This window comes from Pygocentrus nattereri, chromosome 5, assembly GCF_015220715.1.
Source record: "Pygocentrus nattereri isolate fPygNat1 chromosome 5, fPygNat1.pri, whole genome shotgun sequence".
In the NCBI taxonomy this organism is placed as follows: Eukaryota; Metazoa; Chordata; class Actinopteri; order Characiformes; family Serrasalmidae; genus Pygocentrus; species Pygocentrus nattereri.
In genome coordinates this window covers 4,144,645-4,169,378 of record NC_051215.1, presented here as the reverse complement: position 1 = coordinate 4,169,378, position 24,734 = coordinate 4,144,645, and the positions used below count along the sequence as shown (strand labels likewise).

Here is a 24,734-nt window from a genome sequence, read left to right as displayed (position 1 = left end):
CTGCTACTGAGAGCTGATTGGTTAGTGTTACTGCTACTGAGAGCTGATTGGTTAGAGTTACTGCTACTGAGAGCTGATTGGTTAGAGTTACTGCTACTGAGAGCTGATTCGTTAGAGTTACTGCTACTGAGTGCTGATTGGTTAGCATTACTGCTACTGAGAGCTGATTGGTTAGTGTTACTGCTACTGGGAACTGATTGGTTAGTGTTACTGATACTGAGAGCTGATTGGTTAGAGTTACTGCTACTGAGAGCTGATTGGTTAGCATTACTGCTACTGAGAGCTGATTGGTTAGTGTTACTGCTACTGAGAGCTGATTGGTTAGTGTTACTGATACTGAGAGCTGATTGGTTAGAGTTACTGCTACTGAGAGCTGATTGGTTAGCATTACTGCTACTGAGAGCTGATTGGTTAGTGTTACTGCTACTGAGAACTGATTGGTTAGTGTTACTGCTACTGAGAGCTGATTGGTTAGAGTTACTGCTACTGAGAGCTGATTGGTTAGCGTTACTGCTACTGAGAGCTGATTGGTTAGTGTTACTGATACTGAGAGCTGATTGGTTAGTGTTACTGATACTGAGAGCTGATTGGTTAGTGTTACTGCTACTGAGAGCTGATTGGTTAGTGTTACTGCTACTGAGAGCTGATTGGTTAGTGTTACTGATACTGAGAGCTGATTGGTTAGCACTTGTGCTTACATAACACAACTGCTTTGTGGTTGTTGGACATCAGTCAGCTCTACATAAGGTGATTTCCATAAAAAGCTGCAGCTTTTATTATAAACAGTGAAAGAGGCTGAAGCTGGTGTTTTGGTTGCTGAGGTTAAGGTTAGGGTCGGGTTAAGAGGAGCGTCCTCTCTGTATGAGGGCAATCTGACTCTCTCATTAATCTTTTAGAGGATGAGCACTGCAGTGACCTGCTGACCTGCTGTGTATAGGATGTATTTTGCACTGTGTAATAGGATGGCATTAAAATTTCGTATTAGATTTTAGAGACCACAGTAATTGCAGTATGTGGTATGTTCTGGAAAATGCAATTAAAATGATATTTATTATAAATAATGTGTTAGAAATAATTACTTATGTCCTCAAAATAATACAAAAAACTTTGACAATTCAACTTTCAAGAAGAGTAAAAACTCATTATTTTTGACATAATAAGTTATTCCTTTGACTTACAATGTCAAAATATATATATTATTTTCTTTTCTACCTGCAACTAACAAGCTTCCTTGCAAATCATGAGTAAAATGTATCCATATCGCACTGGTCATATGTTTGTTTGTTAATTTGCATGAAAGTTCTGAGTAGAGGTCTGCACTCCCGCAGATTTCTAAAGGAGCCACCATAATATCAGTGTTATGTGTAGCAGTGGGCAGGAAACCAGCCCACTGCAGGCGGGAGCGGGTCAAAGCACTCATGAAGAGAAATATCACAAATTAATGAATAGCCTAAATAAAGTCGAAGGAGCACTAAATCACATATAAAAACAATATAAAATGATAACAGTAAAGCAATTAAAATGACAGAAGTCATTCTAAAACTTGCAAATGAACAGAAGATGTGAACAACACAAATTCTTGTAGCTTAGGCCTGATTAACACATACTGCTTCTGCGCGGCGTTAGCAATGTGGAAAATCTTGTATTTCATTTCAGCGCCCAACGGTCGGTCAGCGCGGTCAGCACTTTCACACAGGCGCGAGTGGGTAAAAACGGTTTGGTTGCGGGCAGGGGCGGGACTAAAAAAGGGTTTCAAGCAGACTTTTAGTTTTGAGTAGATGACCTGCGGAAATGAATAATGAAAACTCTTAAATCTTGAGAAACTACAATATCTACTGTATGTTTCAGGCAAGAATGAGGGATCATTTACTGCATGAAAGAATAAACACACACACACACACACACGTTTTTGCAAACACACCAAACCCTTATTTACTTTAGACTTTGTTTGTTCCTGTCAATCGTTCTTATTTAAGTTCGTGTATTTAGGCTACGTGTCTCTACTGTATGTAGAGCTGAGAGTATTAAACTGAAACTGAGACTGAAATGAAAAACTGTGACACCTGAGTCTCTCTGACCTGTTTATACTGGCTCTGTTCCAGTAGTGGACTCTGACCTTTCCCTCTGTTTCCAGCTCGACTCAGCAGGCGTCTAATGAATCTGTTTACGTCTATATTGTTATCTGTACATTTAAAAAATTAGCATAAATATAAACCTTTTACAAACTGATGCCACTTTTCAGTTTTAAAAAATCTACTTTTTAGAAACATTTTAATTTTCTTTCATTTGTGCTACGACGTTTGCAACTTTTATAGAACCAGTGATTCATGCTCAAAATGTTTACATACAGTCCTGCAAGTAGGTGAATCTGTGACAGGCTGGTTGAAACTGTCTACGGCAGTTTGTGCAGTATGACGTACTGTCATCGATTGCTGATCGGCTACATTTGGGTTATGCAAATTAGATTTTTTTCAGAATATTCTTTTAACATATCTATCTTTTAACGGAAAATTAACATTTTGATCAGAGGTCAAAAATTCAGCTCACATGGCTTCAAACTGTAAGATGATTTTCAGGAAATGCAAATGTTTTGTTTTGCTGTTCCGCTGCTGCAGCTGTGCTGGATTTTATTGCCATCTCTGTTTGTCCACAGCAGGTCAATGGAACTAGCTCAGTTTAGACTTAGGAGTATATTTGCATGTGCAAATGTAACACAGCCCTACACACCCACACAGACACACGCAGCTCAGTGCTCAGATAAGGATGACACTTTGTATAAATTCACATGATGTGCTCAGAAAAGGATGATGTAAGCCAATACAGTTTTCTGTCACTGCTATGTGTGTGTGTGTGTGTGTGTGTGTGTGTGCAGGAGATGTTTGTGGAGATCGAGCAGAAAGTGTCCAGTGTGTCTGCGCTGGGTAATAATGAAGAAGAGCAGCGCGCTCTCAGTGCCAAACTACAGCGACTGAAGAAAAACCTGCTTACGTTCCAGCTGCTGCTGCAGGAGAGACACACTGAAGAGCAGGTATACATACACAAACACACAGAACAGGCGTCATTCGGACATCCAATCCAATCCAAAACCCACAGGGTGCTTTTCAGACACATCAAGCTTCTCACTTTACCACGTGTGTTTGTTTTGTCAGCCTGTAGAGAGTAGAGCTTTACTCAGGCCTTAGTCCGAACTCAAAAACATTCCATCCATCCGAGTCAGAACTGACCCACCGCCCCACGTGTACTATGCAGGTCTAATTGTAGCCCAACAAAATTCTGTCTGATCCCGACAGTAGCCGATAGAATTCTGTCTGATCCCGACTGTAGCCCGACAGAATTCTGTCTGATCCCGACAGTAGCCGACAGAATTCTGTCTGATCCCGACTGTAACCTGACATAATTCTGTCTGATCCCGACTGTAGCCCGACAGAATTCTGTCTGATCCCGACAGTAGCCGACAGAATTCTGTCTGATCCCGACTGTAACCTGACATAATTCTGTCTGATCCCAACTGTAGCCCGACAGAATTCTGTCTAATTCCAAATGTAACCCGACAGACTTCTGTTTGATCCTGCCTGTAGCCCAACAGAATTCTGTCTGATCCCGACTGTAGCCCGACAGAATTCTGTCTGATCCCAACTGTAGCACAACAGAATTCTGTCTGATCCCGACTGTAGCATGACAGAATTCTGTCTGATCCCGACTGTAGCCCGACAGAATTCTGTCTGATCCCGACTGTAGCCCGACAGAATTCTCTCTGATCCCGACTGTAGCACGATAGAATTCTGTCTGATCCCGACTGTAGCCCGACAGAATTCTGTCTGATCCCGACTGTAGCCCGACAGAATTCTCTCTGATCCCGACAGTAGCCGACAGAATTCTGTCTGATCCCGACTGTAACCTGACATAATTCTGTCTGATCCCAACTGTAGCCCGACAGAATTCTGTCTAATTCCAAATGTAACCCGACAGACTTCTGTTTGATCCTGCCTGTAGCCCAACAGAATTCTGTCTGATCCCGACTGTAGCCCGACAGAATTCTGTCTGATCCCGACTGTAGCCCGACAGAATTCTGTCTGATCCCGACTGTAGCCCGACAGAATTCTGTCTGATCCCGACTATAGCCCAACAGAATTCTGTCTGATCCCGACTGTAGCCCGACAGAATTCTGTCTGATCCCAACTGTAGCACAACAGAATTCTGTCTGATCCCGACTGTAGCATGACAGAATTCTGTCTGATCCCGACTGTAGCCCGACAGAATTCTGTCTGATCCCGACTGTAGCCCGACAGAATTCTCTCTGATCCCGACTGTAGCACGATAGAATTCTGTCTGATCCCGACTGTAGCCCGACAGAATTCTGTCTGATCCCGACTGTAGCCCGACAGAATTCTCTCTGATCCCGACAGTAGCCGACAGAATTCTGTCTGATCCCGACTGTAACCTGACATAATTCTGTCTGATCCCAACTGTAGCCCGACAGAATTCTGTCTAATTCCAAATGTAACCCGACAGACTTCTGTTTGATCCTGCCTGTAGCCCAACAGAATTCTGTCTGATCCCGACTGTAGCCCGACAGAATTCTGTCTGATCCCAACTGTAGCACAACAGAATTCTGTCTGATCCCGACTGTAGCATGACAGAATTCTGTCTGATCCCGACTGTAGCCCGACAGAATTCTGTCTGATCCCGACTGTAGCCCGACAGAATTCTGTCTGATCCCGACTGTAGCCCAACAGAATTCTGTCTGATCCCGACTGTAGCCCGACAGAATTCTGTCTGATCCCGACTGTAGCACAACAGAATTCTGTCTGATCCCGACTGTAGCCCGACAGAATTCTGTCTGATCCCGACTGTAGCCCGACAGAATTCTCTCTGATCCCGACTGTAGCACGATAGAATTCTGTCTGATCCCGACTGTAGCACGACAGAATTCTGTCTGATCCCGACTGTAGCACGACAGAATTCTATCTGATCCCGACTGTAGCCCAACAGAAATTCTATCCCAGATCCTACTGCTTCCCAACAAAATGCTTTCTGACCTTAACTATAGTCAGCGAAATTATGTCTAAACCTCAACCCTCTGTAAACCTAACAGCAGCCCAGCTAAGTTATGTCTGATCTGAACAGTAATTGGCAAAATTCTGCCTAAATTCAACTGTAGTCCAAGAAAATCCTGTCTAAGCGTCACTCTAATCTCACAAAATTCTGTTTGAATCCAAATGTAATCCAACAAAATTCCTAAACCAGCTGTACCCCAAAATGTTTGGTCTGACCCCAAATGTAACTGTATAAAATTCTTTCTGATCTCAACTGTAACCCCTCAAAATTGCAACCCTAATAAGTCTTAACCCAACTCAACTTTATTCCAAAATCCCTCTCTGACAAAATGGTAGCAAATTTGTTGTCTTTTTAAATCTTTTAAATCTAAGTCTTTTTAAAAACAGCCCAGTCCAGCTTGGCAGCACAATGTGTTCAAGTAGAAATTTCAGCGTTAGAAAGCAGCTCTAAACTACAGCTTCACTATGCTGAATGGGATTTTTGCCAACTTGCTGTTGAAGCTGCCCAAACTTACATCAGTAGCTGCAGAGGATGGTAGATAATTCAGTTCTTCCTAAACTAGCCTGTAGAATGTCAGAATTCTCTAAAACCTGTGTAAGGCTTCATTAGTAATACTGTTAGTAATAGAATTCATTACTAATAACAGCACATCAGCTACCTTACTACGCTGCTATGACTTATCTACATTCAAACCTCTAGCCTGTGTGTTGAAAAGAGTGTCTAATATTTTAACATTGTACCGTCAGATCACAGGTAGTATTTCTGTGTTGTAGGCATGTGTCGAGAGAGAGCGCCCCCTGCAGGTCCGGCTACAGCGCAGTTGCAGTGTACAAGAAATTCTGACCTCAAACAAGGGCAAGCTGTTCAGACAGAGCAGCCTGCAGCAGCAGAGGGTAACATGGATACTAAAACATACATTCACAGAATTCAACACCTGTCCAGTGACTTTCAAGTCAATACAATTACATTTATAGCATTTGGCTGATGCTCTTATCCAGAGCGTCTTACAGTTTGATTATTTTGACATAGGTAGGCCAAGGCGGTGTTAGGAGTCTTGCCCAAGGACTCTTATTGGTATAGTGTAAGGTGTTTGCCCAGGTGGGGATTGAACCTCAGTCTAGAAGGCAGAGGTGTTAACCACTACACTAACCAACCACCTACTATCCCAACCTCAATAGGTTTTCTCTTCTTTTTTAAATACAAGAAAATTACTTACGATTCCTGTCCTTGGTTGTCGGCTGTAATATACAGATGCAGCAAACAGAGATTAGGTTGAAATGCAGCAATATTCTTTCAATATGATGTTGCTGTGATACTAAAACTGTAAAGGGTAGAGATTTTTCAAAAATGTGTGCAAAATCCCATCATTGGGATTTAAACAAGTGTTCAGAGTGTTTTTATCTGAAGTGCTTCACTGTAGAGAAACTCCCAGAGTCCTTACCGATTTCTACACAGTGGTGGTGATGGGAACCAGGGTCACGGTGTCTACAATACAAATATAGCCATTTTATTTACTATCCAAAGCCACCAGTGATCCTACACGAGTCTTCTGAGTTTTATATGTAATATTGATGATGGTAAAATAGTGGTGAATCTAAAAAAAGAACAACGTCAAAGACGTCTAAGACAAGTGGTTTTAAAAAATACACTTTAGTTGCAAAGCTGTTGTGAAACAGTGTCTCAGGCATCAGGTAATGTAGTTATAACCATTTAATGTACTGACTTTCTGTAAGGCACATGGGGCTAAACATGCTTGTTTGAGTAGGACCAGTTGTTGGGAGAAGTTTAGGACCTAGACCAGGGGTCAGCAACATGTGGCTTTTTTACTGCCCTGTTGAGGAATTATATTCTTAGTAAAAATAAAATAACCCTCCTTTACAGTAAAATAGAGCTCTGCTGGTCTTTCCAACACAGTTTTAATAATAAATCATATATTATCTTAACAATACATTGTTGGAATATAACTGCTAATTCACCCTTTAACCCTGAAGGTTGGTGCATGGCTGCTGGTCACTATAGCAGTGCAGACAACAGTCTTGCCTGGCTACCAGCTAACGAAAAGGCAGAGAGAAAGATTTAAGATGGACATCGATAATTAGGAGAGGAATGGACTCACTTGCATTCATAGTCACTCCAGCTGGTTTCCTGATACGTTTAATCTGCAACGAGAAACGGCCAAACGCTAAAAAGTCACTAAGCTGAAGTCATTTCTCGTTCGCCAGGTTCTTGTTTCTCGAATTGTCCTGTTCAACCTTAAATGGTGCAACATTTGAACAAGAAGCATTTCACAAGAAATGATTCTACTTTTGCAGAAAAATTTCCTGCCAGAGATGCGAGAAAAGCAGTTATAGCTGAGCTAAAACTTCAAGCAGAGTCTGCGTTTTCGCCAAGATGGTAAAACGTTACTTCAATAAGTGGACATAAAATGTTGTGGCTCCCAAAGTGGTTTGATTATTGTTGAAAGAACAACATATCTCTTCTTAACATTTGGGTTGCGGCCCCTGTATGCGGCCATACTAAGAGATCATGTCTGGCACTACGAGACTTGGTAGCTTTTAGAGACATTAACCTCTTCAGATGTCTGGTTCCTATCAAAACCACTTTCTCAAGCCAGTCTGTTTACAACAATCGGTGGAGTTGCCCTTTAACTTTATGTCTCTCTGATAGGAGCTGGAGCAGAGATTGAGTGAGCAGAGAGAACTGACTAAAGTCATCGCAGCCAGAGGACGACTACACAGCCAGACGACAGAGGAGCATACAGGGTAACACACACACACATACACACACACACACACAATTGTAGAATTACACACATATACACACTTATTTACACTGGTCAGGCATAACATTCTGACCACCTCCTTGTTTCTACACTCATTGTCCACTTTATCAGCTCCACTTACTGTATAGCTGCACTCTGTAGTTCTACAGTTACAGACTGTAGTCCATCTGTTTCTCTGATACTCTGTTACCCTGTTCTTCAGTGGTCAGGACCCCCATGGACCCTCACAGAGCAGGTGCTATTTGGGTGGTGGGTCATTCTCAGCAGTGCAGTAACACTGACGTGGTGTGTTAGTGTGTGTTGTGCTGGTCTGAGTGGATCAGACACAGCAGTGCTGCTGGAGTTTTTAAACACCTGAGTGTCGCTGCTGGACTGAGAATAGTCCACCAACCAAACATATCCAGCCAACAGCGTCCTGTGGGCAGCGTCCTGTGGGCAGCGTCCTGTGACCACTGATGAAGGACTAGAGGATGACCAACACAAACTGTGCAGCAGCAGATGAGCTGTCGTCTCTGACTTTACATCTACAAGGTGGACCGACAAGGTAGGAGTGTCTAATAGAGTGGACAGTGAGTGGACACAGTGTTTACAAACTCCAGCAGCACGGCTCTGTCTGATCCACTCGTACCAGCACAACACACGCTAACACACCACCACCACGTCAGTGTTACTGCAGTGCTGAGAATGATCCACCACCCAAACATTACCTGCTCTGTGAGGGTCCATGGGGGTCCTGACCACTGAAGAATAGGGTAACAGAGTATCAGAGAAACAGATGGACTACAGTCTGTAACTGTAGAACTACAAAGTGCTGCTATACAGTAAGTGGAGCTGAAAAAATGGACAGTGAGCGTAGAAACAAGGATGTGGTCATAGTGTTATGCCTGATCGGTGTATGTCCAGTATGAATTGTGCTCACATGGCTGAATCCAGAGTGGTTCTCTGTTAGACTCACTGAGTAGATGTTATTATTTAAATCAAAGACAGTGCGTTTGACCGTTTCTGCTGTAAAATGTGAACTTGAAGTGCCTTGAAAGTCGACAATAACTGCTTTTGTGACAAAATGTGACGTATCCAGAACTTTCAGTGATATTTTTTCTTAACAACTGGTCCCACCATAAATCAAAACTTTATTGGTTGGTTCCTCCGTCACTTCTTAATCATGTTGGTAGTGAATCTAACATTTAGGGCCTTCAGTCCAGCTCCTGAAGTCCTAACCAATGGGAGAGCTGGCTTGGCCACATCTACGTAGATACCATCTTGATTGGACATTGCTCCTCTGTGGGCTTCACAGGCTCTTTGCTCCAGCAGCAGTAGAGCAGGATGAGCTGCGACTGGACGAGGAGCAGTCAGTACAGAGGAAGTGGACTCATCTCCATCAGAGACTGACCCAAAGACTGACCCAGAGGGCAGAACAGGAGCAGGAGGATGAGAACTCAGAGACAGGAGAATCAGTACAGGTCTAAACTCACTGTCCTACTGTACAGCCACCCCACCTCATCAGCCAAGACATGTTTGGTGTCTGTGGTTTCTTTAGTTTTACTCTGGAGCTACGAGGCTAATATAGCTAAAGGTGAAGTTTGTGTTTGTTTGCAGATATCCATCCCGTCTCTGTGTGTGTGGAGCAGTGCTGATGGAACTGTGTGTCTACAGGAGCTACAGTCGCACATCACACACCTCAGACAGCTCGGACACAGAGCGTCTACAGAACCAGTGAGTAACCCATATATACCTATAAATGTATATATAATATAATATACACCTACCGGCCACTTTATTACATACACCTTGCTAGTAAAAGGCTGGACCCCCTTTTGCCTTCAGAACTGCTTTAATTCTTCATGGCAGACTTTCAACAAGGTGTTGGAAACGTTCCTCAGAGATTTTGGTTGGTTATTTGAGTTCCTGTTGCCTTTCTATCATCTGGAACCAGTCTGCCCATTCTCCTCTGACCTCTCACATCAACAAGGCATTTTCGTCCACACAACTGACCGCTCACTGGATGTTTCCTCTTTTTCGGACCGTTCTCTGTAAACCCTAGAGATGGTTGTGTGTGAAAATCCCAGTAGATCAGCAGTTTCTGAAATACTCAGACCAGCCCGTCTGGCACCAACAACCACACCACGTTCAAAGCCCCTTAAATCCCCTTTCTTCCCCGTTCTGATGCTCGGCCTGCACTTCAGCAAGTTGTCTTGACCTCTACATGCCTAAATGCCTTGAGTTGCGGCCGTGTGATTGGCTGATCAGCTATTTGTGTTAACAAGCAATTGAAATCTCTCTCTCTCTCTCTCTCTCTCTCTCTCTCTAGGATGCGCGAGCAGTAGATGAAGGATTGTTTGAGGTTGTTAGTGCAGTCGGACTCTCTCTCTCCTCTCTCTCTCACACACTCCTCTCTCGGCCTCGACAATCACTCACTGATACAAACAGCCAGCTGCTGCAGCTACAGGTGCTCATCCATCTATCCATCCCTCCATCATCCCCCCATCTATTTATCTCTCCATCCCCTCCATCCACCCTTTCCTCTCTCCATCTCTACATCATCCATCCACTCCTCCATCCTTCCCTCCCACTTCTCAGCTATCTAATTTGTCCATCCATCCATTCCTCCCGCCATCCTTATATCCAACCCTCCATCTTTCATTCATATCTTCACCCATCCTTCCATCCATCTCACCATCTAGCTATCCATTCCTTCATTTTCTATCCATCCTTCACACTTTCCATCTGTCCATCCATCTGTTCATCCATCCATCTATCCAGCCATCTATCCATCTTTCCCCCATCCATATATTCATCCATCATTTATATATCCATCCATAAATCCATTTATCTTTCCCACCATCAGTCTATCCATCCCTCCATCCATCTCTCCCACTTTTCATCAGTTCATCCATCCTCTCTCCATTATCCTTCTATCCATCCTTCCACCCATCCATCCATCCCTTGAACATATAATCACTCATTAATCTATTTATTCACCTGTGCTTTCCTTCACATATTCTTCCATGCATCTTTCTGTCTATCCATGCATCCATCCATCATTCATCCATCTTTCCATTCATCCATTCTTACATGCTCTCATCCTTTAACCCTGAGTAGATGAACTCTTTAATCCAAACATACAGTAATTCATTTGCTAAATTTAGTAGATTAACTTTGTCCTAATCTCCTCTCTGGGTGTGATTGGTAGAGTCTGTCTGCCGAGCTGACCTCTGTAGGTGCTGAATTGAGCTCTCAGGGGTCGGAGGTCCTGGGGTCTTTAGGCTCAGCAGCGTCAGGGGCGAGGGTGTGTTTGGATCTGCTGCAGGACGGTGTGTGTGAGCTCCAGAATGTTCTCTCGGAGAAACAGAAGCAGCTCCAGAAGCAGCTGGAACACACAGTCCACACACAGGTCAGACACACTGAACACACGACACTGTCACTCATAAACACAAGAATGACCGTCCAGCTGTTTACACATTAGTATACCTGCAATTTAGATGCCTGCAATGTGTTGCAAAAATGTTTATGACAGGGAAACTTTAAGACTAGAAATGTTCAAAAACAGGCGGTGCAGTCATGCTTGGGTATAAAAGGAGCATCCAGGAAAGGCCGAGTCCTTTATGAACAAGGAGTAATTGACAATCGCCACTTCATCAAAATTAAAATATGCATCAGCAAAAAAATCCAGAGACATCTCTGTGCATAAAGGCCAAGGCCGGACACCACGACTGAATGCCTGCAACCTTTTGATTCACCAGAGAGCGCTGCATGAAGAACAGCATGCTTCTGTGATGGATCGAATTCTGAACCATTGATCTCTGTGTTTGCACACTGTGAAATTAGACCTCTGCATTTAACCCAACTGTGCAGTGAAACACCCACATACGTGCACACTAGTGAACACACACACTAGGGGGCAGCGAGCACACTTGCAGGGCACTTCAGTCATGGACTGTCAGCCAAGGGGATCGAACCAGCAATCTTCCGGTCACACGGCTGGTTCCCTAACCTCCAGCCCACGACTGCCCACGCCCATGCAGGTACCACTGCATGGGTGTGGGAATTCTTTTAAAAACCATGGTCTATGATCTCGTTCTCTTGCTGTGTCCACAAATGCAAGTTAAGACTGTGCTATGCACAGCGAAACACTGTCGACTTCTCTAGGCTAAAGATAATCTGAAATGGACTGATGCATGTGTACTGTGGTACGACAAATCAACCAGATCATTTAGGGAAATAATGGATGTTGTGTTCTCTAAGTTCTCAAAGCAGAAAGGGATCCAGATTGTTACCAGCATAAAGTTCAAAAGCCAGGGTCTGTCATGCTACAGAGCATTAACAGTGAACAGTGCCAATAACACCCATATATATATATATATATATATATATATATATATATATATATATATATATATATATATATATACACACATATATGTGTTTTTTTTTTTTTTGTAGCAGCCTATGCTTCCTTTTAGATGCTGATTTCCATGCTGATTTCAACAGGACAAAGGCAAGAAACATTCTGAATGCGTAATCAGAGAGTGTGGGTGCTAAACTGACCTGTCTGCAGTCCAGACTTGTATCTCAATTAAAACATGTAGTGCATTATGAAGTGCAAAACCCGACAACGAAGGCTCTGTATGGTTGTGGAACTTATATAAGAAGAGAATGGCAAACATTTCACTTTCAAAACTGGTTTGTGTTTTCAGTCCACAACATGTTTACTAAGTGTTGTAAACATGCTCCTGTCCCAACTTTTGCAGGCATCATGTTTCAAATCAGCTTATATTTACCAAAAAAATGTGTTTTTGCACCTTTTTTTTTAAAACTGAATTTGCATAATTAAAACAGAATTTACTAATCACTGCATTCTGTTTTTATTATTTACAGTCCCAACTTTTTAAAGTTAGTACATTAATAAAAATGAGATTTGGTTATATAATGACATAATGATAGTTTTGGATCTCTTCTGTTTGCCCATTTCTCATGAAATGTTTACACAATAAAATATATATATTCTCATAGTTCATACAAACATCTAAAAATAGTCTGGTCCAAAACTGTAGTCCAATCTTTGACTTTTTGGCACTAATACAGTGACATTAGAAGCATGTTTAACGAACTGGTGCACACAAACCCTGTCCCTCCAAAAAGGAGATGCTTTAACTCACACTAAATGAAGAAAGTGTGACTTTGTCAGCATTTCAACACCCTAAAAACCTGCCTCACCCTCCATCACTGTTCTTACACAGGACAAGACAAAAACTATTCATTCTTCTACTGTCTTAAATCCTGCACATCCATTTACTGGCCAGTTTATTAGAAACCCCCAACTTTTAGTGTCTCCTACTGACCACTGAGCTCCACCTACCTCATAGATCCACTACACAAGTGTAAATCTACAGACTGTGCCTCATCTGTTACTACACAGTTGATCTCATTCATCAGTGGTCAGTTTTCCAGTGGACAGTTTCTGACCACAGGAGCACTGCTGACCAAATATTATATGGGTGGTAGTCCATTCTCAGCACAGCAGTGACACTGAGATGGTAGTGCATGTGGTGCTGGTACGACTGTATCAGACACACATCAGTGTCACTGCTGGTTTGAGAGTGGACCACCAGCCAAAAATATCCAGACAAAAGGGGCTCTGTGGTCAGAAACTGACCACTGATGAAGGGCTACAGGATGACACACTGTGCAACAACAGATGAGCTGCAGTCTCTGACTGTACACCATCAAGGTAAAGCTGCAGGAGGGGGGTTTCTGATAAAGTGGCCAGTTCTATTTCTCTAATAAACCTCCTATTAATGTTTTCCTAATATATGTGTGATCACTTTTATTACAGCCCTGTGTTTTTCCAAACCCCACAGAGCAAGATTAAAAACATGCATGACTCTTTACTCGCTAACATCTCAGCCCTCCGCTCAGCGACTCAGGAAGATCCAGGATGTGACCCTCGTGCTCGGCTACAGGTAAACGCTTGCCTGTCTCACACACAGGCAGAGGAAAGTATCTTTATAACACTAAACCTGGAATACATTTCTGCACTCATGCTAACTCCACAGCTGTTTGGAGGCTTTGCCTTTGGCAGCTTCTGTGAGAAACGCTGAGGTCAGTTTAGCTGATGGTGAATGTGTCACTGTGGTTTAGTCCAGCCTGAGTTTTAGGAAGTGAAAGACAGTTTTGCGTGTCTTCGAGTGGTAGTAGAGTCTGAAAGTACCACAGTATTGTTTTCCACGTAAAGGCTGAACACACATACAATATACACTTATATTCAGAATGCATATTTTTTATTGTGCAATATGTTCATAAGTGCAATATAGATCTTAAGCAATTCTTATTTTATTCTTATTTTTATTTTGTTGTAAATAGTCTAGAGATTTAACTTTAATTTTTATTATTTATAATGTTTAAACTGTTTCCCGTTTCTATTACTGAGTGCCTTACTTCTGTTACTCTGCTGCTGCTGTAATACTGTGAATTTCCCTGCTGTGGGACTAATAAAGGATTATCTTATCTTATCTTATCTTATCTTATCTTATCTTATCTTGTTCTTTGGTGTTTTCTGAGTAATTTAGTGCCACGGTAGCATTTAAAAGTTTATATCCACTACCAACAGCAGTTGTAAACATAAAATATTTATTATTTAAGGATTAAGGGATGTAAAAATGCATTAGAAGAAAAAACTCCTTTTCAAAATTCATAATATGTGCAAACGCTATAAGACTGTCGTACACAAACCTCCTAATTTTCTATTTTTAATGGCCATTGTGTGAAGTGTGGATTAACAGAAACATTCTGGAATTAAATGGATTAAAATTTTATTCCATTAACATTAAAGTAAAGCATGCAAACTTAACCCCTCAAAATCTCAGGCTTGTTAGATACGTAGGCTTATTATTCAGTAACTACAGGGACCTCGTTGCAATCTGGCTGAGCCTTTAGGAGGTTGAAGAGCTGCGTAATAAAACTTTGGCAGTTGCCTTTTCTGGGATTAATATTTTGGAGATACAAACGTTTCTTACCAGAGCAATGATATTCGCGTAGTTTATGGCATTGTTCATTTTCATGTGTAGCGTATGCGGAACATTTGCAATGGTACACCGTGACTGTTAGATCCATAACGTTCAAATCTTGGTCAAAACACAATAATAAAGCACCTCTTCAATAAGGCTAATTTCTGCCAATGCACCTATGGCATTACTAGTACTATGTTAGCGCTGAGCGAAGGCATGTGTGACATTTTTAAGCTGTTCGGGATCAAACACAGTCATTTGAAGCTGGTTATAGTCAGTTCACTGCAAAAAAATGTTTTATTGGCCAGTAAGTGTAAGTTAAGTGATAATTTTTTGATCCCACAATCAGGCAAATTCCACCTCTGCATTTAACCCATCCATGAAGTGAAACACCACATACACACTAGTGAACACACACACTAGGGGGCAGTGAGCACACTTGCCCGGAGCAGTGGGCAGCCCTAACCACGGTGCCTGGGGAGCAGTTGGGGGTTAGGTGTCTTGCTCAAGGACGCCTCAGTCATGGACTGTCAGTCCTGGGGATCGAACCGGCAACCTTCCAGTCACAGGGCCAGATCCCTAACCTCCAGCCCACAACTGCCCCGACTAGATGTATTGTAGTCAATATATCTAATATTCCTCATTTTAAGCTTGCTGTAAGCTTATAGTACGATTGTTTAACTTATTTCATGACATTTTTTTACTTGTTTTGAGTCATTTTATTCAAAATGATCTCATGATATTGGCAGACAACTTTGCTTATTTTAAGAAATGTGCCTGAAAGCAGCTCAACTGTCTGCCAACATAGTGAGAAAAAGTCTAAAAATGTCTATAAATAAGTTTTAGAACCATGTAACCTTCGTACAACCATCTCAAAATAAAAACGTTAGATGTGTAGATTAGATTTCAGCTGATTTCTCTTGGTAAGTCTTCCAGTGACTCAGTAAAAAGTCCAGCTATTCTCCATTTCCAACAAGTGTTGGAAACCTGGACAGACTACGGCGTGTATTCACAGTCATTGACTTATCTAGAACTTCCAGAAGGCCTACAGTGAAGCTTTTTCTCACGAAACTGGTCCCAACCATGGTTAATTAAAATGTGTTTGGTTGATTGTGCAGGAGTTTCCTAATTTTGTGGATAAATAATCTAAAGTTTAAGGCCGTCAGTTCAGCTCCTGAAGTCCGAACCAATAGGGGAGCTAACTTGTACCTAAATACTACAGGTTCTAAATTCAAACCGAAACTTAACAATTAACTAAGTGTTACTACAATATGTGCAGTTTATTTATAACAAACGTGATGATTAAAAAAGAACTAAAATTACAGACATGTATTTTGGCTCCTATGAACCATTAGGCCTTCTGTGAAGACTTTCAGGGTTTTATATGGGAAGTATTGAAGAGAACTCTTCATTTCTCAGTCAGACGGGACTTTTCAAGCGTTTATTCATGCATGCTGTGAGTTTCAGATTCAGCCAATCAGCTGCAGTTGGTTGTTATCAGTGCAGTCAAGCATCAGCCTCCATATCATCATCTGACTTCTCTGAAATAACTACGTGCTTTATTCCAACACACACAGTATCTGTATATCAGACCGTTAGAACGTATTCAGAGGGCAGCTTCAGTGCTCTTATGTGTCTGTAGCCTTAAACTGTACAATGTTGGCCTGAAATGGACCTGAGAGTGACCTCTGATCTTCGCTGTCCGTTTTTGTGGGCAGGCTCTTGCCGAGTTGCAGCAGGAGCTCCAGCAGAAGGAGAAAGAGCTGGAGGAGCTGAGACAGGATACAAAGATCACAGAGCGAACATCAGCACTCTCACTGGAGGTCAACACACTGGAGGTGTGCGCCTGGTCCAGACTTTTTAAAGTGATCTTTTTTTTTTTTTTTCTTTTTTAAACCTGAAATGCTGTTTGATTATTTAGGTGAAGAGGCTTTGAAAATTCTTACTGTGTATAGATACTAATGTGTATATAATCTGTGTGTGTATATATACTGTATCTGTTTCTCTGATACTTTGTTAGCCCCCTTTTACCCTGTTCTTCAGTGGTCAGGACCCCCATCGTCCCTCACAGAGCAGGCACTATTCAGGTGGTGGATCATTCTCAGCAGTGCAGTAACACTGACATGGTTGTGGTGTGTTAGTGTGTGTTGTGCTGGTCTGAGTGGATCAGACACAGCAGTGCTGCTGGAGTTTTTAAACACCTCAGTGTCGCTGCTGGACTGAGACCAACCAAAAATATCCAGCCATCAGCGTCCTGTGGGCAGCGTCCTGTGACTAAGGACTAGAGGATGACCAACACAAACTGTGCAGTAGCAGATGAGCCATCATCTCTGACTTTACATCTACAAGGTGGACTGACAGGGTAGGAGTGTCTAATAGAGTGGACAGTGAGTGGACACAGTGTTTAAAAACACCAGCTGCACTGCTGTGTCTGATCCACTCAGACCAACGCAATATACACTAACACACCACCATCACGTCAGTGTTACTGCAGTGCTGAGAATGACCCACCACCCAAGTAGTACCTGCTCTGTGAGGGTACATGGGGGTCCTGACCACTGAAGAACAGGGTAACAGAGTATCAGAGAAACAGATGGACTACAGTCTGTAACTGTAGAACTACAGAGTGCAGCTATACAGAAAGTGGAGCTGATAAAGTGGACAATGAGTGCCGAAACAAGTTGGTGGTCATAATGTTACACCTGACCAGTGTGTGTGTATATATATAATTTTGCTGCTGTCTGAACAAAACCTCATATATCCATTTCATATATCCCTCTGTTTGCCCTTAATAATATGTGTGAATTTCGTGATTAATGGACCTAAAGAAATATGACCCCACATATGACCCCATGTCCTGTATGCGTCGTATATCTAACACCTCTCTCTCTGTCTGTAGAACCTATTGGAGAGTGTGTGGTGTGGTCTGAAGGAGCGCAGCGGTGATGTCCAGTGCGGGCTGGAGCAGCAGCAACAGTATGAGAGGCTGATGAAAAGCCTACAGGACCTGTTGGAGCTGGCCAGAGAAAGACTGACCCGCACTACACACGTACAACTGGACAACACGCAACAGCTGCGCTCACTTATTAGCACACACATGGTAAAGTCAAGGCCCCCTGGTTCAAATCCTGCATGGGTGGTACTGGTTCTCCGCTTGAATGCAGCTGTGATGCAACTGACCGCCGGCAGCTACTGAACAGCTGCTACGCACAGACAGATGTGTAGACAGTTAATAATCACATTTGCTGTTTTTCACCCTGTCAATGATCAGCCAAGACAAGTTTGGGGTCTGAGGTCGGCTTGTTTAGCTTTGTGCTAGAGCTACGAGGCTAATGTGGCTAACAAGTTATAGAAGCTAAGGCCCAGACAATTAGCACAGCGCTAACAGCATGCCTAAATCATCACACATTTGCCTGAAAGAGTGTCATAGACACGATTGTGTGGATTCACTCGCTGTGTGACACACAGTTACAGTGTTTATATGGACAAACATGCATCACATGGCTAAAAACAGTAGCAGCAGCCACGAAGCAGATCAGCACAGCTTCGCATTCGTAGGTTGTCGTGTAAGGTAGCCTTCCCTTCAGACTGAGGATGATTTAAGTTCCCGTTAGATCATTCGCCTGATAAGAGCCAAACACAGTGGTATGCAAAAGTTTTGGCACCCCTGGCACATCCTCTACAGAGGGGCCACCTTCAAGTCCTCCTTGGAAGTTAACGACTTCTAAGTTCGTTATAGGGTCGTACGTATGACTTGATCTGTGTTTTTCTGTCTTTAAACAGGGGCTCTGTGTATAAATTACAGTATATCTGTATTTCCATGTGTGGATGGCTTCAGTCCGCAGTGTTAATGTTGTGGCTGATGAATAACTGAAATATGGCCACTTTATCAGCGGCTTTCAACTCGGAAACTCGGGGCTCATTGAAAAATCCGAATTTCCCACCGGTAAATATGAGGTGGTGCCTCCGTTTCCTAAATACGACATTTCCGACACGACTTGAAGACAGCAGGAGCCCACTGCTTGTGTGCTGAGTTTAACAGATTGGAAAATATGAAATAATTAAATAAATAAATGATTGCAAATATTCGTCGCAGTGAGAAACTCTCTACAATGTGCAGAAAAATAACATCTAAACCAGCAAAGCCTCGTCAGGTGTGTTCCAACTTTTGCACACAACTGTGTAGCTGCATGGTAACATTATTATTTTGTTTCATTTTCACTTGGACTAACACTTGGATTCATCCCAACTCGATTAGTAATGTCTGTCACTGAAATGTAACTAATGAATGAAGTTTTTGAAGTAAAATGGAAAATACATATATAAATGTATGATATTTAATAACCATAACAATACATAATAGCATATAACAACAACAATAACAATAATAATAATAACAATAATAATAATAATAAATAGATAATACAAATTCTCCATCAGTTAAAAGTTATCATTGTAAGATTTAACAGCTCAATAATCTAAGATTGCTTTGCAGCTTTGAGGCGAGTGTGGAGGATGTTTCAGGAAACGTTTTAGCCATCAGTCTTCCTTTCTGTGTTTACAGACCTTTTTTCTGTCTCTGGACGCCCGTCTGAGGGCTCTGCAGCAGCTGAGTGCCTGGACGCCAGACAGCGCCCCCTGTGGGCCGAAGGCTGCAGGGGCAGAGCTGGAAGAGCAGGTGGACAGCCTGCAGCGACAGGCGAGGGACACTGTGGCTGCACTACAGGCTGCTCTGCAGGTAGAAGGAACTCCAGTGGGTAATGAACACTCACTGTGAATTAATGGAGCAGAAAAATATCTAATTTACACAATTTTCTGCGTTATGAGTGACACTTTTTAAATCCCACAAATTGAGAAATTTCACCTCCGCATTTAACCCATCCGTGAAGTGAAGCACCACACACACACTAGGGGGCAGTGAGCACACTTGACCGGAGCGGTGGGCAGCCCAACCCACAGTGCCCGGGGAGCAGTTGGGGGTTAGGTGTCTTGCTCAAGGATACCTCAGTCATGGGGTGTCGGCTCTGGGGATCGAATCGGCAACCTTCTGGCTACAGGGCCAGTTCCTGAACGTCCAGCCCACGACGGCCCCATATGCCTGTTATGATATATATTTTATTCTTATGTGGTTTCTGAAACTGCCTGACACTGTTATCTATGAACACAAACTAAAATATGGACATAATTCAGTTGCACTAAAGTATTTCACTTTGCTGTGCTAATTAATGAGATATAAACCTTCATTATGTAGCTAAACTTTCCCATATAGCTCCAGTGCTGCAGTGCCAAACTAAAAGTTTGGGCTAAGCGGAAAAAAACTTGTAAACTTTATTTTTTGCAGAACTGATATTTTTCTATGTTTATTTGTGCTCAGCATATTATCCTTATATGCTCATATGGCCAACATCTGTTGTATGAACATTTCATTATGCTGAACACTTACATGTTAAATATCTAAAATGAAATTCCTTTATTAATTACTTAAAATTAATTACTTAAGTCTTTAGTCTGGTATTGAGCTTGACTGTAATCTGTACTTATTGCTGTTTTCGTCATTGAACTGGCCTTTTAAAGTCCTGGACACAGTGGGAGGAGAGCCAGGCCTGGTTGGAGAACCTGCTACAAGACCTGGAAACTCAACTTCCCAAGATGCACCTGGTAGAGAAAACAGAGGAGGAGCTACAGGAGCACCTATCAGCCTATGAGGTATTACTGTTGGAAATGGCTGACAGGTGAACATGTGTAGCTGCTCTTTTCCAGCTGCCAAAGTTTTTTTCATTCTTCATTCAGTCTTCATTCAGTCTTCATTCAGTCTTCATTTGCTATTTTAAAGCTTTTCTGCGTACATTCATGTGTAAAAGTTAGGGCGCCCTTGGTCAAATAGCATGTTTTGTTAACACGTCCACTGCAGAGAACACACTTCTGCACATTTAATACACAATTACTGGTTATTTACTGAATTTAGCACATTGGGAAAAGTCGAGGGTGTAGAGGGTGTGTCAACTTATTGGCACTATATTTCCAAAAGTCTTCACTCACCCCTCCAAATCACTGAATTCAGGTGTTCCAGTCACTTCCATGGTCACAGGTGTATAAAACCAAGCCCCTAGGCCTGCAGACTGCTTCTACAGACATTAGTGAAAGAATAGGTTGAAAGAACTGCTAAATATTCCACAGTCGACCGTCAGTGGGATTATAACAAAGTGGAAGCGATTGGGAACGATGGCAGCTCAGCCACGAAGTAGTCGGCCACGTAAAATGACAGAGCGGGGTCAGCGTCACCATCTTTCTGCAGAGTCAATCACTACAGACCTCCAAACTTCATGTGGCCTTCAGATCAGCTCAAGAACAACGTAGAGAGCTTCATGGAATGGGTTTCCATGGCCGAGCAGCTGCATCCAAGCCTTACATCACCAAGCGCAATGCAAAGTGTGGAATGCAGTGGTGTAAAGCGCCTCCACTGGACTCTAGAGCAGTGGAGACGAGTTCTCTGGAGTGACCAGTCACGCTTCTCCGTCTGGGAATCTGATGGACGAGTCTGGGTTTGGTGGTTGCCAGGAGACGGTACTTGTCTGACTGCATTGTGCCGAGTGTAAAGTTTGGTGGAGGGGGGATCATGGTATGGGGTTGTTTTTCAGGAGTTGGGCTCGGCCCCTTAGTTCCAGTGAAAGGAACTCTTAAAGCTTCAGCACCAAGAGATTTTGGACAATTTCATGCTCCTAACTTTGTGGGAACAGTTTTGGGACGGCCCCTTCCTGTTCCAACATGACTGCGCACCAGTGCACAAAGCAGGTCCATAAAGACGTGGATGAGCCAATTTGGTGTGGAAGAACTTGACTGGCCTGCACAGAGTCCTGACCTCAACCCCATAGAACACCTTTGGGATGAATTAGAGCAGAGACTGTGAGCCAGGCCTTCTCATCCAGCATCAGTGTCTGACCTCACAAATGCGCTTCTGGAAGAACGGTCAAAAATTCCCATAAACACACTCCTAAACTGTGAGGGTCCTGTTCAGAGTTCTGACCACTGAAGAACAGGCTAACAAAGTATCAGAGAAGCAGATGGACTACAGTCTGTAACTGTAGAACTACAGAGTGCAGCTATACAGTAAGTGGAGCTGATAAAATGGACAGTGAGCGTAGAGAGTATTAAGTGGCTGGTCAGTGTAGAAACAAAGCGTGTAATGGTGTTCAGGTACCTTCGGAAAGGTCATTAGGATGAACCGCAATTATTCATAACATTTTTCTTCTCCATGTTTTCAGTGTCTCTGTGTTTAATGTTCTTGTTTACTCTTTTCTCTCCGTCAGGCTGTGCAGGCAGTTCTGGTGGAGAACAGAGTGCGGATCTCCCTGGTTTTTGACCAGGCCTGCAGGATACAGAAAGAAGGTGTGGCTATGAGCGTGTCTCGTCACTTTTCAGACCTTCCCCTGCGCAGAGTAGGCGTGTCCGTCCTGAGGTTGAAGCAGCGATTGGCTGCTCTACAAAGGAAGCTAGAGCAAGAACGAGACTCTGCCCACCAGATAAAAACACTATGGAACAGGTAAAATCCTTACACTGGCTGCCAGTCTGTTCCAGAATAGGCTTTTCACCTCTTATTCTCCAGGGTATAGTTTGGTTTGTCCATCTGAATTTATGTGATCGAATCATAGGGCAAATTATTCAGTAACTGCATGAAATAAATGTTTAATTTTGTAAAAGTTTCCCTCAGATTAACAGAACGTGTGTTTTATGATCTCCACATGTCACTATACGCTCACAATTTACTGCTGAAGGCCAAAAATCTCCGACGCTCTTTGTGTTGTTCTCTAAAAGTGATGTTTCCAGAGCAGATCACTGAAGAGACGCCGTCTGTTTATAGTTTAGAGCCCAGATTTGGGGAAAAACGGGTCGACTTTCAGTAGAAAAACAAACTGAGTTCAGCTTCTTTTATTATAAGGGTTTAAAATGACATCACCGTCTATTAGACTGGAGAGAAGAGCTACAGCCTCATACGACGCCCAGCTTCTGAATGGAGCTTATGAAATATGAAAGTTATGACAAAGTGAGTTTCAAGGGTCTCAAGGAGTTGAAGAGGCTAAGGTGCTGTGACTGCTCTGAATGGCGCAGGACCAGCGTATTTATCTGATCCGCTGCAGCGATTTGAGCCAAGCAGCACTCTCAGACCATTAGGAACCGGTCAGTCAGTCCTGCCGAAGGTGAAGGCTAAACCTGGAGAAGCAGCGTTTAGACACTGTGCTCCTCTTAAATGGAGCCAGATGACAGAGAGCATTAGAAGAGCCCCAGCACTGGACTCTTTCCTATTTGAGCCGCCTTCGCCTTCGCCTTCACTTTAAAACACTGTTAGCCTTTCAAGCCCTTCTCCTCTATAACAGCACTTTATTATCCTAATTTAATTTTTCATTCTTAATTTGATTATTAATTATCCTAACTTGTTTTCTCCTTTGATTTTTATTTTAATGATTTTTTTTCTTCTCCTTTAAATCTAATCATGTTTTAATATCTATTCTTCTTTACTTTTTACATGACTGTATTTTCTCATTTGTAAAGCACTAAATGAACTTGCCATGTCTAACACAGGCAACTGAGAAGATCTGGCCTGGAGAAAACATCACCGCTCTTAAGTTTGGAATCACCGTTTTTCAAAATTGCAATACACTTTATTTGGACGGTCCACTGTAGGTGTTTTGTCAGTGCTCAGTCTGTCTTTAAGTAACATTCAACTAAATATCTATTAAATGAAACTTTGTTTCAGTTGAAAGAGTTTATTAAATCTATGCCTAAACCCTAAACCTAACCCTAATCTCAAGGCAAAACCTACACCTAACCCTAACCCTAATCCTAACCCTAACCATGCTGCTGCTGATAATCAATCATATCACCAGAAAGTGTGTTAGTGATTTAAGTATCTGTAGAGCATCTGTAGGGGTCCATGCAAATAAAGTGTGACCATGATTCTAGCATGAGGCTGGTAAATTACAGCCTAATGGCAAGAAATGATTTATTGCTAATTCAGAATTAATTGAGAATGAAGTTAAGAATAAAGTGAGTGTCAATCATGAAGTTATAATCAAACTGATATACAGCATGCCTCATAATTCAAAAGTGGTCAGACAGGCAACATAATAACAGATCAATTCAGTAAATTATGTATCTTTTAATAGTGCATTCTTGTGGATTTCCACAAAAAAAACTTTCTATAAGTGTCACCTTTGTAAGCATCTATAAACACATTCATAACATGTTATAATGCATTCATAAGGCATTAGAAACATGGCTATAAATATTCATAAAAATGCAATGCACATTATAGCCATGCTTATTATACAATATGACAATAACATTGTACCTTATAAGTATTTTTCATAACAAATTATAAGAGCTCATAAGCTGTATTAGTCCGCTCTAAGTAAAGTGAAGTGTACTGGACTAAAGCCTCCTCCAGGGTTAAGACTGAGGCTTCAACTTGAAGGATTTACTGAAACACTAAAGACACACAATAAAGCTCATTACAGGCTTCAACTGTCAGAGTTTAAACTAGAGCTGCCATCAGTTTCACCCATTGTGGGAAAGTCAATGTACACGACTGTTAATGTGCACCACCGTTAGCCTGGCACTCACTTAACACTGCATATCCAGTAGAACGCCAGCAGAAATCAGCATCACTGTACTGTAGTACAGTTTAGTGTTACAGAGTGAAGGGTTCTAGTGCTTGGCATTAGAACCACTGAGGGAACAAATTACAATGACAGCACTCCTCTATCTTGCCCCTCCCTCTCCAGGCCTTCACTCCACAGTGACTTCACGCTCAGTGTGATGTCAGAGGGTCAGTCAGGTCGAATGGACATGCTACATTGCCCCTAGGTGTGAGTGTGTGAGTGGCTGTCTGTGTC

General features: G+C 42.4%; 1 protein-coding gene across 9 annotated transcripts in view; it reads left to right on the top strand.

Moving 5' to 3' along the window:
- syne2b (spectrin repeat containing, nuclear envelope 2b) overlaps positions 1-24,734 on the top strand; it is a 218,823-nt gene that overhangs the window by 131,757 nt on the left and 62,332 nt on the right. For 8 of the 9 annotated variants that reach the window (XM_037538458.1, XM_037538456.1, XM_037538460.1 and 5 more), the window contains 13 exons: positions 2,873-3,028; positions 5,832-5,951; positions 7,726-7,820; positions 9,135-9,300; positions 9,437-9,553; positions 10,149-10,286; positions 11,031-11,231; positions 13,699-13,800; positions 16,563-16,682; positions 17,744-17,944; positions 19,409-19,582; positions 20,419-20,550; positions 22,152-22,384. In XM_037538458.1, coding sequence (XP_037394355.1) covers positions 2,873-3,028; positions 5,832-5,951; positions 7,726-7,820; positions 9,135-9,300; positions 9,437-9,553; positions 10,149-10,286; positions 11,031-11,231; positions 13,699-13,800; positions 16,563-16,682; positions 17,744-17,944; positions 19,409-19,582; positions 20,419-20,550; positions 22,152-22,384 — 1,955 coding nt within the window. The remainder of the gene's footprint in view (positions 1-2,872; positions 3,029-5,831; positions 5,952-7,725; positions 7,821-9,134; positions 9,301-9,436; positions 9,554-10,148; positions 10,287-11,030; positions 11,232-13,698; positions 13,801-16,562; positions 16,683-17,743; positions 17,945-19,408; positions 19,583-20,418; positions 20,551-22,151; positions 22,385-24,734) is intronic. The other variant, XM_037538459.1, reaches the window with a different exon arrangement.